The sequence below is a fragment of the Peromyscus maniculatus genome, chromosome 5 (assembly GCF_049852395.1).
Source record: "Peromyscus maniculatus bairdii isolate BWxNUB_F1_BW_parent chromosome 5, HU_Pman_BW_mat_3.1, whole genome shotgun sequence".
NCBI lineage: Eukaryota > Metazoa > Chordata > Mammalia > Rodentia > Cricetidae > Peromyscus > Peromyscus maniculatus.
Window position 1 is genome coordinate 108,836,064 of NC_134856.1, and position 19,144 is coordinate 108,855,207.

Genomic DNA, 19,144 nt, shown 5'->3' on the forward strand with positions numbered 1-19,144 from the left:
CTGCCATGCTGCAAGTTACTTATTTTAAAGCAATCTTATACCATGATTGCTTAAGCAGAAGACCTTCTGAGAGCAGTTATCATTATTTCACATTCCTGGGATACCTGCTGATGCCCCTGGTATCTGCAGTGACTGCTCTTCCAGGAGACTCTGATAATATGCTGTCAAATGCCAAATATGTGCAGGATAAAAATCAAGAAATGCTAGAAGGAATTAAGACCTTACTTAGCAGGATAAGCTGGCTCTTCACATTTCTTTGCTTATCTCCTGCCTGAAAAAGGTGATTTATAATAAGAAAAGAATTTTGCAATTTTTATTTGAAAGAATAAAATTTAGGCATCCAATTTATATATAGTGGTGTTCTTAAGGATCTGCTTGCAAAGCCAAACCCCTCTAAGGTTTGTTAGTGAGAAACCTAATACCAGTGATCTCAATAGAAAATAACTTTACCTCAGAGGAATTTAGATAATAGCTTTCTGGATGGGGTGGACAGTCATGTTTAGACTCTATGTATCTTAACACATTGAATGAAATGTTCATCATGTCCAATGCTTTGGAATATATATATATATATATATATATATATATATATATATATATATATATATATATTGGAAAACAGATTTACTTGAAATATGGAAAGGATCAAGAAACTCTACTAGAACCGCAAAGATAAGAGATAAAGACCTTATCCTTTAAATCCTTTACTTGGCTATTGTATTCATAATATGTTTTGATACATGAAAATCCTTGATTTCTATTTCTCAATTTCTCCCAAACTCCATTTAAAATTTAAAAAGAATATTCACTGGTGCTGTGGAGGAATTTCAGCTGTACATGCTTTCTTTTTAATTATGAGTAGCTGAGTGATCCCTAAAAATATATATAAAAAATGTGTGCTGGCTTCTCTTCCAATTCCAGGAAAGGAGAGGTAGAGGTAAGAAGATCTGTGATGAGTTTATGTAAAACATATGAAGGGAAAGTAAGAGTGGCTTAACCACACTCCAGGGCAGGCCCCTTACCAAGGAGTAGTAAGCCCATACAAAACTAACTCTCTCTCTCTCTCTCTCTCTCTCTCTCTCTCTCTCTCTCTCTCTCTCTCTCTCTCTCTCTGTGTGTGTGTGTGTGTGTGTGGTTTTGCTTTTTTTGTTTCTTTGAATTTGTCTTTCTTTGTTTCCACATTTGGTGGGATTAGTTTTGTTTCCTGATATACTTTAAGAAATGAGAGAGAACATGAACATGAAATTGGATGGACAGGAATGTGGGAGGATCTGGGTGAAGTTGGAGGAAAGGGAAAAATATAATCTTATAAAATATTTTATGTCACATGTATGTACATAACGACAATTAATTAAAAAAGAGAATTTATTTGAAAGAGAGCCAGGAGGAGACTAGAGTAGAGTTTTAACGGAAGAAAAGGAAGATGAAATTATGCAATTATATTATAATCTCAAACATAACAAATAATTAAAACATGCTATATGTAATTTTTTAATTTAAAAAAAATGGAAAGTGGTCACTAGAAGAATTTTCCTAAGGTTGACTATTGATCTCTAAATGCTTAGACATACAAAACTACACAGATTCACGTTCATTCATGTACATACAAATGTAAACATACACAAACACAAAAAAACCACAAGAAATAAATAAGGACTAATAAGTATTAATAATGACTGATACCTGTCTTTTGGTGATTAGGTTCAACATGAAAGTGAAGAAAATTATTGCTCTACTTGGTTATTGGCAAATTTGCTATCATCCAACAAAGACGTTCACCCTATTGACCTTTACAACCTATTCCAGTGTCTACTCAGGTATACACATAAGGTTACCATTTATCTCAATGACCTGAAGTGCAAAATTGTCCATGACAAACCTGATAATCACACAGCCATTGCATTTGCTACTGAGATGACCCTAGATGAATCAGACTTTCAAGGCTTCTAATTTTTACCTTTTGTGTTCATGCATGGCTATAATGTACATCTTCTTATGAAAAAAATGACTCTTTATAAATGTCAAATTCTCAACCATTGCCAGTAGTCTATCATGTTGGTATCTTTGCGGAATTCTGGGGACCTCTCTAGCACTCTGCTTCTTCCTATTTCCATGGGGTGCTCACCTATCATGGTATCTCCTTCCTTGTTCTCCCACTCTGTTCCAGATCCAGCTGGGACCTCCCGATCCCCTAAGGTCTCTTTCCCCTGGCCCTTGCCCTCCATTACCCACTCTCACATCCAGTTTGCTCGTGTAAATCTCATCCATTTCTCTGTCATTGGGTGATCCCTGTGTCTTTCTTAGGGTCCTATTTACTAGGGAGCCTCCCTGGAGTTGTGGCAACAGTTGAGAGAAAGCCCCAGCTGACCTACTCTGGTGATCAGATGGCCAAACACCCTAACTGCCATGACAGAACTCTCATCCAATGACTGATGGAAGCAGATGCAGACATCCACAGCCAATCCCTAGGTGGAGCTCCAGGAGTCCAATCGGTAAGAGAGAGGAGGGATTATATGAGCAAGAGATATTGAGACCATGATTGGAAAAGGCACAGGGACAAATAGCCAAACTAGCAGAAACACATGAACTGTGAACCAATAGCTGAGGAGCACCCATGGAACTGGATCAGGCCCTCTGGATCAGTGAGAGAGTTGATTAGCTTGAACTATTTAGGAGGCTCCCAGGCAGTGGGACCAGAACCTGTCTTCGATGCATGGGCTGGCTTTTTGGAACCTAGGGCCTATGCTGAGACACTTAACTCAGCCTTGGTGTAGAGAGGAGGGGACTGGATCTGCCTCAGCTGAATCTACCAGGCTGGGCTGACTCCCAAGGGGAGAACTTGCCTTGGAGGAGAAGGGAATGGAGAAGGGTGAATTGGGCAGGGGAGACTGGGGGAAGGGAGGAGGGAGGACAGGAGAATCTGGGGCTGATATGTAAAATTAAATGAATTATAAAATAAAAAAATAAGTAATTGTCAAATTCAAACTGACAGCTTGTCACAGATTCTTTTGGGATTTTATAAACAATTTAGCAATTTTATGACATGTCTATAAGTTTAATAGTGATTAAAGATTCTGATTCACTTGAGAAAGTGTTCTAAGGGCTGGATAGAAAGCCCATAGACAAACTTGGAGGACAACAAAGCATACCTAACAATTTATCTAGATTATTTTCTGATATGCTCTAGTTTACACATTGAACACAAACTCTGACACATTCATGTATAAACATCACTTAAATCCCACCTGACCATGGCTCACACCTCAAGAAACCTGGTCACCTGGTGGAACCCACTGTGAAACTTACAGGGAGCTCAACTGGACAGAGAGTCATCCTTCTAGGCAGCCTCCTTGGCCTTTGCTTCTTCCAGAGACCTCACCTAACCTCTGTTTTTCTTTTTCCAAGCACTTCAGCTCATGTGTGCCTATTCCAGGTAAATCCCATGGTCTCTTTCTTACAGGCAGTTCAGTGGTTCTGACAATAATTTAGGTAGCTCATCATGTTTGAGAGTATTTCTCAACAATTCTTACAGTGTATATGAGTTAGGAAAGAGGTTCCTAATTAATTTGACCAGGTTCATGTACTGAAGTCCTTGTATTGTTACTTCCTGAGTATAACGAGTTTTCCTGCTGCATGGAATGTTTCCCTCCGCATAGAACCCATGTCTTTTCACCTGCTCCCATTTTAACATCTGACATCATAAGAAGCTTCCTTCCAAAGTGGGAGGTTTAATCTCAGAGGAAACTGTTACAACAAAGGGTTCACTTCCTTTCTTCCTTAATAGAAATCTCATCTCAGATGAGCTTACATGGCTTTCACATCATACACGAGAAGACAAAGATAAAGCACATACATATTAAAAGACATTTAAAATAAGAGAGGTTATATCAAAATCAAAGGAGTCCTCACTTATTTTGACCTCTTCCTCCAGTCTCTGCCTTATATCATAGCACCTAGGAAAGCTTACCAGAACCTGGAATGTCCTATATTACAACCACAGAGGCCAGATGACTAAATTTATAGAGAAGTATATAATTTTCTACTTCCACCCTTACCTGCAGACATCCTATATACTATAAAACATACAGCACACATTATAGATCATAAAAAATGAAACTATGAATGACATTAACATTTTCTGGGGCCAAACACTGTGAGATTAAGGTTATGTCTGTTTTCTACTATAGACAAATTATTGTGGGACCTAACAAATTGACCCATCCTGGATTTGTATAGTTTATTCCTTAGTAGGAAGATAACAGAAAGTTATTTCTTTTTGGATGTCAGCTATACAGCCTAACTGCTTCCTAGTTGATAGACACATTAAAATTTTTCCGTAAATACTTGACAGTCAGTTAGGCAAAAGGTGGACCAAGTCTGTGCTCAGAATATATTTGCCAACACTAGAACACACAGGATGATGGCTACTGTAGCAGAAGTTTTTGGATTGTTGAATATAAAAGCAAAGAAGATTCCATGGAAAAAAAGGAGAGAGTTCATTAAGGGAGTCACTGGAAGACAAATGGTAAAAGATTTGTGTTGAGACTAAGCAGGCTATGAAAGGTTCAAGGTTAACTCTGCATCTCTGTGCACTTTACCCTTTGATGTAAGTACACTAAAGGTGAATGAGATATGCAGACATATGGTTAACATCATATATTGAGAGATATCCTTAAGGGTGAACTGTAAGTGGGACTTGTATTACTGGGAGAAAAAGGAACATGGTGAAGTGGAAATTGCTGATTCATTCTTGGGCAGTTTGAGCTGAAATTTCGGACAATAAAAAACCTATTCCTACAAAACAATACATCTCAGAACCCATAAGGTAGTTTGTGGGGCAGTAAGCATAGCAGAACAGAAAGGGCCATTAATATATTAACTACCTTAATGATCTATGTGGGATATTTCAACTGATTTTATTTAGTCAGCACTGTGCCTGGTGACAGACAGTATAAGCTAAGGATCTCAGGAAGACTGAGTCCAAAGTGTAGACAACTATAGAGTACAGTATCTCACCCAAGTTAAGTTAATAATCTATAGCTCTCAATCCTTGTTAAGAAATTAGGCCTCTTTTTACTCTGATACCTTGATACAATTTTTCCTGGTACTCATAGAGATTCTCCACATCCAGAACATTATATAGAGCATTATATATTCTCTTGAAGCTGGTCACTGTGTGCAAACTTTTCATGATATAATGCTATCCTCTTTATGGCTTATTATTTGCAAAACTATGAAGAAAAGGAAGCAAAATTAGAAATTAAAGGATGATTAGAAGGTACCGATCATATTTGAAAAGCATCACATCAGATACTTTCAAGTTAACTGAATGTATTAAAAGTACCTTTTAAACATTTGATTCTCTGCCAACTTAATACTAAGAAAGTATTTACCCTGTGAGAAGAAAACTTTTTTGGGGGTTTGCAGGATAGATCAATAAATTCATATTTTGATAAAATGTTGAGAATAATTGATGATTGTTAGGACATACTGGCCCAAAACTCAAAAGATAACTGATGGGGAGCCTATGTCAAGACCTGAAAAACTCATGGAACTTTACAGACGACATGGCATAAAAAAATATAGAACTCTGGTCTAGAGAAAAATCATGAGGAAATACATACGTTTTTCTCCGTGACATGATGGTGAGTCATTAAGGAACTTAGATGACATTTTTGATTTCCAAAATATTTGAACCCTGGACTTTGTTGAAAAAAGCAAAAATATTGCATACAGAGGCAGAACTGTGGCAAGAGTAAGGATTATTTCAATACTTCCTGGATGGATAAAATCTGGCAACTTTTACCTAGACCAAAAGGCATTGCTTCCTTCTGCTCCTAGACTTAAATGGTCATGGGTTAGTATGTTCTGTTAGTATATATAGGAGGTAATGTGTTGAGAAAAGGTAGACTCATGTGCACAGCCTTCTTGTGTTGGAGTCCATCTCGCAGTAGATCTTCTCAGAGATGCAGCTGTCGTTGACTCAACTGTCCTTCTGTAAGTAGCACTTCATCCATTCTCCTCTATGTTATTAGTGTATTATTTCATGAAGACGGGTTTGGACAGAATACATTCTTTGGAGCTATTGGTGCTGTAATATTTAGGGAACTGATGCATTTTATGACCAACCTGAAGTTAATTCAACAGTGTGCTGAGAATTACTTTCCTGAAACCAGTTGCTATTTTAACCTGGAGTTCAGTGGCTCTCTAGGGGAATTCTCCTGCCATCTTCTGTGAAGACACATGCCAAGTAATGACCATGGACATTATACATTACTTTAACTCTGTTTATTTTTATTTTTGATTTTGACATAAGGATATCGGGGAATAGTGTTACAGGTTTTTAATGAGCAGCTGTTTCTAAAAATCTTTCATTGCATGGGACAATTTTTAAAACAAAAAATAGTACAACAAAAATGACCAAATTGCTGAAATTGAGATGCTGAAATTTTTTTGAGAACATAGGACTCAATAGCATAATTGTATCAGTCACAGAAGGAGGAAGTAAATAATGTGTTGCCAGGATTTGGATGCTTTTTCTCCTCAAATAAATGCACCTGAAGAAGAGTTAGGTTTTGGAACCTTATATAAACAAGGAGAGTAGGTTTGTGACTTTACTGATTTGTTGCATGCATGTAAATAGTGAATGGAAAAACAAGTTTATTTTAAAAAGTCATCTTAATTTTCAAGTGATATTTGCATGAAAATGAATTAGTAAACTACTTAACTTAATGAGATGGAAAATGAATACAAATTACCAAACATTAAAATCTGAAGAGAATGGATTAAAGGCTCTGTCTCAGAACCAATTTTATCTCAAAATGTTTGCAAATTTTAGAAACTCTACAAGGGCAAGCCAAAGCCAAGGTAACTCTCCTACCTCACAAGCTATAGTTTTGAGAAACATCACTATTCACGTATGTTTTCACATTGGACAATTTATTCCAGTTTCATGTTTTCATAACCAATTTTTGTAGCACAGGGACCTCAGAACAAACAGTACATGCTATATAGCATCACCAATGTATACTCATTTGAATGGGTCATCTCAGTTTCATTTCTCTTTGTAGCTGGGACACTGCTTTTGCTGGCAATATCAAATCTGCTCCTTTGGGAGCATGTGATCTCCTCACCAAGTCCCCGTTTGTCCACTGGAACCCTATACCAACGTGTGGTTGGATTGTCACACTACACCCACGATCTTGCTTCAAAAGTCTTCGCTGACTTTGTAAGTACTGGATAGTCTCTGAATGGACAATCAGAAAACCCAGCTAACGAAACAATAACCTATTATGAATCAAATTTCAAACACAATACTTTTAATGGTGAGATATAGACATTGAGTTATGGGCAAGGAAGAATGGGATGCTTCATGAAAACTTAAACCTGTAAAAGTTATAGTAACTGTACAACTTTTAACAGAGATTTTTTTTCATGCACTAAAGACAGGCCCAGGACTCACTGCCCGGGGGCCTCCTAAATAGTTCAAGCTAATCAATTGTCTCACTTATCCAGAGGGTCTGACTCAGTTGGGGTCTCCTCATCTATTAGTTCATAGTTCATGTGTTTCCACTAGTTTGGCTATTTGTCCCTATGCTTTTTCCAATCACGGTCTCAAAATCTCGCTCATACAATCCCTCCTCTTTCTCACCGATTGGACTCCCGGAACTCCACCTGGGGCCTGGTCATGTATCTCCGCATCTGCTTCCATCAGTCTTTGGATGGGAGCTCTAGCATGACAGTTAGGGTGTTTGGACCTGTCCTTAGTGCATGAGCTGGCTGTTTGAAGGGAAGAGGGGACTGGACCTGCCTCAATTGAATCTTCCAGGCTGAGATGAATCCCCAGGGGAGTCCTTGCCCTGGAGGAGATGGGAATGGGGTTGGGGGGTGATGGGAGGGGGGGGCGGGAGAAGGGAGAACAGGGAAATCTGTGGCTGATATGTAAAATTAAATTAAATTATGAAATTTAAAAAAAGGAAAAATGAAAAAAAGAGAGTGATTTTTTAAGCAACTTGTTAAGATATTAAAGTCCAAAATACATGGATCAGCGCACTGTGAACTCTTGTCCTTTGTGAAGGGGTCCTGTCTATGTGGCATTTTCACTTAGCACTCTGTAGATATCTAGTGGAGGAGAAATGTCTTGTAATGAATTGTGGAATTAGATTAAAACTAAACTACAAAAACCTTATTAAGCCGAAAGAAATAGCAACTCATGATTCTAACGTGCTTAAAATTATTGTTTTGAAATTTTCAGGGATGAGTGTCGCATTGATAAGTACAGTCTTGTTTTCAAAGGAAACGTCATCTCAGGTCCTAATAAATATACTCAATTTTGCCAGGGGGAGTTGTAGCTACCCACTACAGGGAGTCAATTGTAGAAAAAAAAGAATTCAGTGCAAAATTAGAATATGGACCATACATTACAGAGTTGTGGTAAATATGCCTTTCCCTTGCAATTTTCACTCATTAGTCTTTCTTTCATAAAAAAACCTATATCCATAGTTTTTCAACTGCATAATATTCCTATAAATCCATTAATCTTTTACAAATTTACTAATTGTCTGTATTAAAAATATATACTTTAGATAATAAATTCCTTAAGTATATATGTCAGGCAATTGAAGATTCTATTTATATTTATATTATTTATTGTATTTATATTATTCATTATATTTATATTATATATATATAAGTAATATATAAATTAATGTTTTAATTCTTTATTTACTCACTGGTGAATATTTTCTTAGAATATGTCTAGAATTTATGACTTATTTTGACATCATAAATAGGATTACATCCTACCTTTATCATGTGACTGTGTATGTAAAGTAAATATTTATTTTACAAAATCTGCCTAAAGGAAATAGGCTACTGAGTATCAATGGGACCATAACAATGAACATGCATGTGCTATTGTATGACCTTTACCTCCATAAATAGAAAAAGTGATGCTTAAACCTTAGGTGTTTTACAATATGTATGTTACTCAGTGCTTTCTTTCTAAACAATACCATTTAGGAAGGGCAAAATGACAAGAGAATAGTACATAGAGGAAGAATACTGGAGGGTAAAAAATTAGATTGCTTCTCCCATGGACAGGAAAATGTAGGCAGACCGTTTTCACTTCATTTCTGTTTCAATTTCTCTTTATTTATCATTTGCTAAAAGTAATACATCTATAAAATGTGTTACTGATGTGGTAATGAATATATTTGTTCGATGTTTACTGCTAAGAAATCAGAACTTTCTATTTCTTTCAGAATATGAAGTTTGGCAGAAACATTTGGAAACAGAGCCTGATGTTGGGAACTTGCCACACTGCTGCTATCCCTACTCCAGAAAATAGTGAACAAGTCCACCAAACAAAAGTAGGTTTCCTCCCTGATTCTGACAAAAACAACTGATGTAATAAACACAGGGTAGCTCTGCTGTGTGTCGTTACTTGGGCCATAGCACGTGTGGTAATCTCAGAGTCAAGAGAAGGGAAGAAGAAGATGGAGCAAGCAGACAATGACCCTATATGGTTGATAATTTCTCTCTAAGATAAAAGCCTCTTCACATGATAATAAGTTAATAAATTGATCATCCAGAGCACCATGTTTTAACAGCACATTGTCTGTGAGGTTACCTTTAATGTTATCTGGGAAGCTTTAATATTAGTTGAACATCCCCAGTTGACTCTACATTTACATGTGTGTTGAAGAGTTACAGATATAGTAGTGTTTATAGTATAATACTAAACTCTTCTCTGGAGCAATGTTACTTAAGGAGCGATGATTCAATTGACTTACTTTTAAAGATTCTCTTGGTCCTACTTCCAATTTTTTATAATTAATAAAGAATTCCTCCACAATTACGCAGGCTTCTTTTATGTTTCAAAAAATAAAGGTTAAAAGGAGGTTCCTCTGAACATGTTACCTTATTCTCAATGATAACCTATGCTGTGAGGAACACGGAATATCTCAGCACCTATGATTTATTACTGTTTTAACATCTTTTATCTCAGTCTTTGTTATAAAAATTCTAAATATGATTTACACAAAATTCCTTATGTATATACATCTCACACATATAATCTTTTTCCCCTTCATGTTTATTACTAGGATGAGTAACCTACACACAAACTCTTCTCATAAATAAAATGTGAGTTAATAGTGAGAAGGTATAGGAAGAGGTCAGCATTTCCTCTGATCTACTGACATTGAAACCCCCCAAAGCAATCCTTTGTCACTGATTCTTTTAATCCTTACAAAATTCTCTTGTACGTTGTATTATTAGGACCATAAGGAACTGAGGCTCGCCGGAACTATAGATGGTAGAACATATAGCAAAAACAAAACATGATTTGTCTGACATACACTAGAAATCATTGTGAAGGGAAATTAATTCTATTCGAGAAAAAAATTGTAATTCTGTGATAGAATATTGTTATTCCTATATTGCCGATCACGTGCTAAGAATGTTTTCTATACTTCTATTAATAATAAATCAATACTGGAGTTCATGACCTTCGTTCAGCCACCACATGTATTAACCCTGTTGTGTTTCAGTTATTTTAATGAGATGTTCTTGTTCATGATTGTTTAGTCAGAAGATCTTCTGAAAGTGACCATCAGTGTTTTACAAGCCTGGGAAGAGCCTCTGAAGCACATGGTGGCTGCCGTGGCTGCTCTTCCAGATGCATCTGAGGTTATGCTGTCAAACATAAAAGAGTTGGAAGAAAGAATTCTAGGCCTCCTGGAGGGACTGAAGACCATACTCAGTAGGGTAAGCCCACTCACTCTTCACATTCCTATGCTTATCTCCTGTATGGAAGAGGTTAATTTCTTAATGGGAAATGAATTTTTTAATACTTCACTTCTGATGTTGGAATATATATATATATATATATATATATATATATATATATATATATATAATTTATATCCAATTCATTCACAACTTTGCCAATAAGAAGAGGGCATTTGTAAAGCCTATCTTCTTCAGGTTCTTTACTAAGAACCACACACATCAGTACTCTCAATAAAAAGTAACTGTTTCTCATAGTAATTCAGAAAGTAGCTTTTACAGATGTTATGGGTATTCCTGTCTAATTCAGAAAATCTGATAACAGTCTTGGAACTCAACATTAACACATTGTTGGAAATGTTTGATATATTCTTGAATTTGGAAAAATACATGATATAAAGAATAGAATGAGTTTAAAGACAGAAGATTAAAGGAATATTCTCCTCAAACCCACATGTATGAATGGTGCCTCAGAGAATAAGATGAGAAAACATCAGCCTTTATGTTGGTCAATTGCATGCATACAATGAAAAAATACCTTTCAGTTTATTACTCAGTCTACTTCTATATGGATATACCTCTTCTGGGACCAATGGCACATCAGAAAATATGCATTCCCAAATGATGTTTACTTTAAAAAGCCTCTTGCCTTCAATATAATATATGACAAAACTAATACATTTCCTTCTATTATAACTTAATCTTTATTAGTTTTATAGAATAAGGCTCAGGATAGAATCATCCTATAAATGCCTTCTTTGGCAGCCAGGAATTTGATCCTAGAATTCACATAAAAGTAAAGAGATATAGTGAATATTCTGTAGTATCCAAACATTAGGCAGGCAGAAACATAGACATTCCTGGTGAGTGACTGCTAAAATAAGAGAAGTTGCCTCAAAAAAAATAAATAGAGAAATTAAGAAGTCAACTGTGGAAGTTTAAACAACACCCTTTCTGATCTACAAATGCTGGTGCATGAATTCTGGTGCATGAATATGTACCATATATATATATACACATGCATATATATGCACTCATTAACAAGAAGATATTACTACCAAGTAATACTAACAGTGTAAATAATCCCTTTCTGTCGGGCGGTGGTGGCACACGCCTTTAATCCTCACACTTGGGAGGCCAAGGTAGGCAGATCTTTGTGAATTCGAGGTCATCCTGATCTACAGAGCAAGATCTAGGAAAGGCACAAAGCTACACAGAGAAACCCTGTCTTGAAAAAACAATAATAATAATAATAATAATAATAATAATAATAATCTCTTCCCTTTCCATGTTTAGGTTCAGCCTGGAGCTGTTGAAAATGATTATACTTTCTGGTCTGGATGGTCAGATTTGCAGTCATCTGATGAAGACACTCGTAATATTGCTTTGTATACCCTGGGCCGCTGTGTGCGCAGGGATACACACAAGGTTGACAATTATGTCAAAGTCTTGAAGTGCCGAGATGTTCATGACAACAACTGCTGAGGTCATATCCTGTCCTTTGCCACTGAGAAGGTCCTTGATAATCCAGACCTTCAAAGCTCCATTGAGTCTACATCTTTGTTATATTTCTAGGCTTAATGGTTGTGTCATTCAAAAATAAACATTGATTCTTTGGAAATGTTGAAATCAAAATGAGGATTTGATGTTCTATGGGAATTTGATGCAAATATTATGATATTGTGATATTCACATACAATATTTTTCACAAGTAAGTTCAGTTTATAGATGTCAAGAGAGTACTTATTAGCCAGAATAAGTGAACGTGACTTAACATATTAGAACCACAGCAAGAGTTTCCCAGTAATAAGTAGATCCATTCTGCCAAGAAAATGGAAGTTTATAAAAACAAACTAGAGGTAATGGCCACTTTTTCAAAGTCTCATCACAGAAAATATAATTTTTATACTAACATTAAACACAAAACAAATTATACACACACATACACACACATATATATCTATATGTAATATACACAAATATATTGAGATTATAGTATATTTTAACATTTCTCCCTTCTTTTTCCTCTCTCAAAGCCATGTTTATTCCCTTCATTCTTTCTTGCAAATTTGTGGCCTCATTACTTCATTAATTGTTATTACAGTTGTACACACACACACACTACACACACACACAGATACATTCCTAAATATGACCTACTCCGTCTGTATAGTATTACTTGAGTTCATGTTTCCAGTGTTGCACATTTTCCTTAGCATTACTTGGTTGCCTATAGTTCTTATTGTAAAATTGAGGCCTTTTTAAAAGTGCTACATCCTCTTAGGGAACATGCATCTTACATCTAACTACTGTTAGTTACATCTAACTACTGTTAGCAAAAAAACATGGAGCCTCTGCAAAATCAAAACATTTCACTAACACAGACCATACAGAAAAGATAACTGCATGGTACAGCATGGATGGTAATCATTGAGCTATTGATCAATCAGTTGCATACATGACTGATATTAAGACACAACCCCACATTCACTGTTCCCCAACTCATTTTTGGTTGGAAGATTCCTGTTCAGGTGGCAATAAGTTGTGAGACTGAAGAGTCCTGAGGAAACACTACACACATACTATCCACTCTTTCCAGATAGAGATTCCTTGACAGATCAAATTACAAATCACTTTGTTGAACCAATGGAGTTTATTGTGGTTACTTTCAAGAATACGGGTACAAGGCACAAGAGTAGAAATGCCCCAAACACAGATGCATCACCACATTGCACCCCAACATGTGTGACACCTAATAAAAGCTGGAAACGAGGAACACAGCACATAGACAGCACACAACTCAACAGGATGTAGCCTGTGTTTTCCAGGTGACTCAATCAGTCTGATCCTTTTGGAAAGCTCAGCTGGTTTGTATTTCTGCTATGCTGTTGAGATGGCCTCTGTTAATTGTAGGCTCTTTGGCTCTTTCTTGCTTCTTCCAGGCTGCTCCCAAGTCTCTATCTCTTCTCTGCAGCTTGACTCAACTTAGAGTAATTCTTAGCAATCGTTACTGCATACATACTTTAGAGAATGGGGAGGCCTAATTAATCTCTTCAGTTTCAGGAACTTCTGAAGCTTTTTGAGGAGTCTGCTTCCTGTCCTAAGAGAACATTCTTGCATAATATAGTGTTTCATCTCCCCCATAAAACATCCTGTTGTTTTACCTGTCTGTATATGTCCTATATTAAATACTCAGTTCTTTCACTTACCTTTACTTCCCATTTCTTAAGACTGTTTCCTCCAAGATGGAAGGCTTTAACAAATTCAACAATTACACATATTTACAAATATAAGTAAATACAAATAAAATATCTATAATTAAAAAATTACTCATACCACTTCATTGCACTGTCAAAATGTACCAAATTTCAGATAAGAGAAGAAAATTAGCTGGTCCTGTTGTGTAAATTTCCATTCCAATTATTATACTGTTTGTAAAATTTTAATTCAAAGTGATACTTTGTCTACCCTCAGAAAGAATATAGAAGTATTTCCTAGCCTTCCTTTTGTTCAAAGAGGACAACATAATTTTCATGAGTCTGGTCAAATCCAAGTCCTCAGACTCTTAGTAATACTCCCCAAAGAAGTTTTATAAACTCATAGCAAGCATGAAACAAAGGCAAATCTTCCGTAATTTTTTTGAGAATTTCAGTCACAATTTTAATGTCTTTTCATCAAATAATACCCAATCCCTTTCATCCATTGTCTTTTCTATTCCAACTACTATTTTGTTCCATAGGCATGTGCCATGTTAGTTGTCTCAGGAGTTCAGTGAATAGTATTTATATATGGCAGGTGAAGAGGATTATCTCCTAGAGCATGGATAGCATCTCAGGGGCTACATCATTGAAGAAAATTTATTGCCTCTCCCTCAAACTAAATAATTGTCAATACTGCTTCAATTCAGTATGTGCTTCATGGGCCTTCCACCTGAATTTTATATTGCTTGAACCTGTACAGGTCTTACACATGCAAGCAAAACTGTTGTGAATTCATAGTGCAATGACCCCATCAAGTCCAGGAAATGATGACTCTCTGCAGTTGTCCACTGCCTCTTCCTTGTCAATCATCTTAACCGCTCTTTCCTGATGATTCCTGAGCTTTGTGTGTAGAGTGTTTGATATAGGTATCAATTTAGAATTAAATAATCCTCAGTCTCTTACACTCTGCACATTATTCAATTGTAGTCTCTGTATGAATCAGCATAAACTGGTAAAAAATTCTCTGATGAGGTTGAGGCATGCTCTAATTTGTCACAATAACTGTAATAACTGACACTGCCTTAGTATTTCAAATAAGCAGTATATTAATATTATATTCTCCTCTAGAATCTACAACATCACCACCATCAGGTTTTTGTTCTGGCTAATGGAAGCATGAGTTCATTGTTTTGGAGAGGCCAAAAATCACACAATAAGGTTACTACATAACATGCCTACCACTATTGCAAACATTGATATGATTCATATTTGGAGAATTATGTTGATGTCTTTGGTCTCTAGCCGTGTGAATTGAAGCTTCCAATGACAAGAAAGCCATCTAGTAAAGATCTATGTCGATACAGGATTTATTTCTCCATATTCTATGTATCAACACTACGGTGCCAGCTAGCCTTCTGATACCATCAAGCTCAAGACTAGATGAGAGATCCAGTTTCATGAAAAATTTGGGGAACCGATACATATAAATATTACAACTGGTAGAAACACACACACACAAACATGAGTACAAACAAACATGCATCAGAAATGTAAATACAACAAAATGTGAGCCTTTTATTATTAGCCAATTCAAGGAAGAGTATACACCAATCATAATCCAAATCTTAAAGAGTTGAGGGTTTTGTTGTGAGATTCTATTCCTGGGGATACATAAAAAAAAATACAAGAACAACAACAAATGCACTATTCAGTCCAGGTTTGGATTCTGTGACAGAGCAAAGAAACCACACCAACAAATTCCAATTGGTAAGCCATTCAATTGTTGGGAGCACTTACAGAAATAAGAGCAAAGACATATTTATATACCAAACATATCTTAAAAGAGAGCTATAAAACCAATAGCCAACCAAAGTACAGATAGCAGTTCACAAAACCTGGAAACACAGAGCACACCATAAAACTTGGAAAAGCTCAACTAGTGGTTTGACTCCTCATGGGTCTCAGCCTGTTCCAAGCAGCAACTGTTCTCTGAAGCCTCTGGGCAATTCATATCGTCTCTCTTTTTTTTTTTTTTTCCAAGCAGATAAGCTCGTGGCCTCTTCCAGATATTAGATGATCTCTGCTTCCTCCATGCAGCAAAGCATGTCAGAGAGTGTCTCTTAGCACTCTTACAGTTTATACATGTGTGGGATTAAATAGACCTAATTAATCTAGTCCTATGTAGGTACTTTCTGAATTTATTCAGGTATTTCCCCAGGAGGATAATGAGCTTTCATGCAGAATGGAATGTTTCATTCCCTTAAAGCCCTTTTGTTTCATCACATCTAACAAGTGACATCCTTAATAAGCTTCCCTCCAAGATGGAAGGCTTATACTCTGAGAAAACTGTTGCAACAAAGAGTTCACTTCCTAACTTCTGTGACAGTAAACTTATCCTAGATGAGGCCACAGGGTTTTGATACCACAAATAAGGAGACAAAGATAAAACTAAATCCAATCACAATAAGGTCAGAGAGGATATTGAGAATCCAAAGAGAAAGTGCTCTATCACAAAACCTGAGCTTTCTTGTCCCATGGCCAACCTCTCCCAAAGTAGATGGCTCAATAAACTAAGGAATGTACTATTCTACAACTTGTTACAAAGAGAACAAAATAAATTAAAAAACAAAACTAAAGCATATCTTACAACTGTGAAAATCATGAAATTCAACAATCAGAGTATTCCTTTTTTTTTAGTATCTGATAATGAACTAATATTTAATATGAATTGGTGAATTTTAATAAATATTTTACAGTTGCAATGTTTTATAGTTGTTTTCTATAAGATGATATGTAATATTAATTATTTAACTTGGGTATAAATATTCTCTACTGTGGGTAAATTTTTAAATTCCCAAAACTCAAGTAGAATCCACTTACTATATAAACAATATCTTGAGTTTAAGGTAATCCCAGGGAATTTGGAACCCATGTACTTGGAACTTGAAGCATTAAATACCTCAGGCAAATCTCACAAAAGCTTTGGGAGGACAAACAAGTCTCATGTAAGCCCTAAACACCTTCAAGTAACATTTCCATCAGACTGATATTATGTGGCTCATGCCTATGCCTACTGTTTGTACTCAAGGTTCTGCCCCAAAGTTGGCCTATAGTTCTTTTTTTTAAGTAAATTTATTTTACAACATCATTTAGTTCAACATAATAGCCACAGACCCCTGTTCTCCCACTCTCGCCCCCCTCCCCCTCCCCCCACCTCACCCCCCCATTCCCACCTCCTCCAGATCAAGGTCAGAGTATTCTTTATATGACCACCAGCAAGCCAAGAGGATAGATCTTAGGATAAACTACTTCCCTGTCATCATGAAGGCATATGTTTGATATGTAGAACTGAATTACAGACAGATACTTGGCATGCTGGCATGTATCTGAATCCTAGCCCTAGTGCAAGGTCACAAGAAGATCTTGGGTCACACTCCAGCTACTTTACCCTAATTTATGAGAGTCAGGCTAATACAAACAACATTTTAAAAATGAAGTAAAAAATTTTCTTAAAAATGACACGAAGTTGTACTCTGGAATGTGTCTTTATGCATACATACAACTTTAAAACACACACACACACACACACACACACACACACACACACACACATACACACAAAGACATAGAAACACTGGGATAAAATCAAAATCAAAGGATCCCCAATGCTTTTAAATCTGTCCATCCATTATGAATTTATATAAATGTGAAAAGCTCTAACTCAAATTATAGCACCAGAAAAAAATCCCCCAAGAACTACAAATTCCTGTATTCTAACTACATGGAACAATTATCCCTAAGATTTCTTGATGGGTACTTTTGAACAAAAACGTACATGGGCAAACAAACTCATATAAAATGAGTCTTTATGATTTCCATAAAATCATGGAAAATATTTACTGGTAGAAGAAAAAAATGAATTTCATTGTCTTATTTACCTAATGAATTGAGAAGACGAGAGAGAAGTAAACTTTTCCCTACAATTTCCTGCAGGCATTTTACATTTATAAATGTCTATATTATAAGGTATTGATCGTATCCTGGCAGGACTGTGAATTGGCTAACCTGCCCTTCCCTGTGGGTTAAGAGATGTGGGGCCCAGGTTGTTCAATTTGCTACTATAGACATGTGATCGGTTGTAGGAAGTTCACATTCCTGTGTTTGCAAAGTTCTTTCCTTACATAAGGAAAGGAATAGAAATTTCTTATCTCATTTTGTAGGTCAGATGTGGATACCAAATGTTACAGAGCAGAGAAAAATTAAAAATTTCAATGAAAAGGTAACAATCTGGTGGTCAGAGTGGGGATTACTATTTGTTTTTATAATTTATTTCCCCCAACTATAACTAAACCACAGAACAATGTTTAAAGGAGAAGGTCTTGGCTTCTCTGACTATGCACATAGTCAAGATGGACAGGAAAAGGGAGGAAAGGTTAATCAGGAGAGTCACTGGAAGCAATTGGTAAAAAATGTGCATTGAAATTCAGCAGGTCATAATGATTCAAAATTATCTCTGCATTACAGTGCCCTGTGCACTTTTCCCCTTTGAAATACATACACTGAAAGGAAATGAGACATGTAGACCTATGATTCACGTCATATTTGGGGCTATTTGCTTGAGGGTGAACTGTAAGTGGGGCTTGTATTACTACGAGAAACAGGAATATATCAAAGTTGAAATTGCTGACTCATCCTTGATCCTTTGGAGCTAAACGTTTAGACTATAAAGAGCCTATATTTGCCAAACCACCTAATAAACTAAGATAGAACCCATAAACTTCTAGAACCCTTAAGATAGCTAGAGAGGCAATGAGAGCAGCTGAACAGAATAGGGAATTGTTTGCTTGCTCCATTAATGTTCTGGGCAGCACAACTGAATCCATCCAGTGTGCACTATGGAAGATGCCAACATAAAGAAACAATTTCAGACATAATGGAGGTAGTGTATATAAAAGTAAATATGACCCAATCTCTCATGCAGGCTGATCTATTTTAGGTGAGCACTCAATCTTTGTTAGGTCTTGAGACCTCTTTTTAATTCTACTATACCTTCATATATTTTTGGTTATTTCTCCTACAGATTCTCATCTTCAGTGGCAATTTCTATTCTTTGAAGCTGTGTAGTCCACAAATGTTCTGTGATATAAAGTTTT

The 19,144-nt window shown here is 36.2% G+C and overlaps 1 protein-coding gene across 1 annotated transcript; it reads left to right on the forward strand.

Moving 5' to 3' along the window:
- The first annotated feature begins 5,889 nt into the window (after positions 1-5,889).
- LOC143266854 (prolactin-3B1-like) lies at positions 5,890-12,412 on the forward strand. The gene is made up of 5 exons (XM_076573088.1): positions 5,890-5,997; positions 7,071-7,228; positions 9,264-9,371; positions 10,591-10,770; positions 12,088-12,412. Exons 1-5 carry the CDS (start codon positions 5,967-5,969, stop codon positions 12,274-12,276), a joined length of 666 nt encoding a protein of 221 aa, XP_076429203.1. The 5' UTR covers positions 5,890-5,966; the 3' UTR covers positions 12,277-12,412.
- The last annotated feature ends 6,732 nt before the right edge of the window (positions 12,413-19,144 follow it).

Coding starts and splice junctions, on each gene's coding strand:
- LOC143266854 (XM_076573088.1), top strand. CDS start 5,967: ATGCAGCTGTCGTTGACTCAACTGTCCTTCT. Junction 7,229..9,263: donor CAAAAGTCTTCGCTGACTTT/GTAAGTACTGGA, acceptor TATTTCTTTCAG/AATATGAAGTTTGGCAGAAA. Junction 9,372..10,590: donor AACAAGTCCACCAAACAAAA/GTAGGTTTCCTC, acceptor ATGATTGTTTAG/TCAGAAGATCTTCTGAAAGT.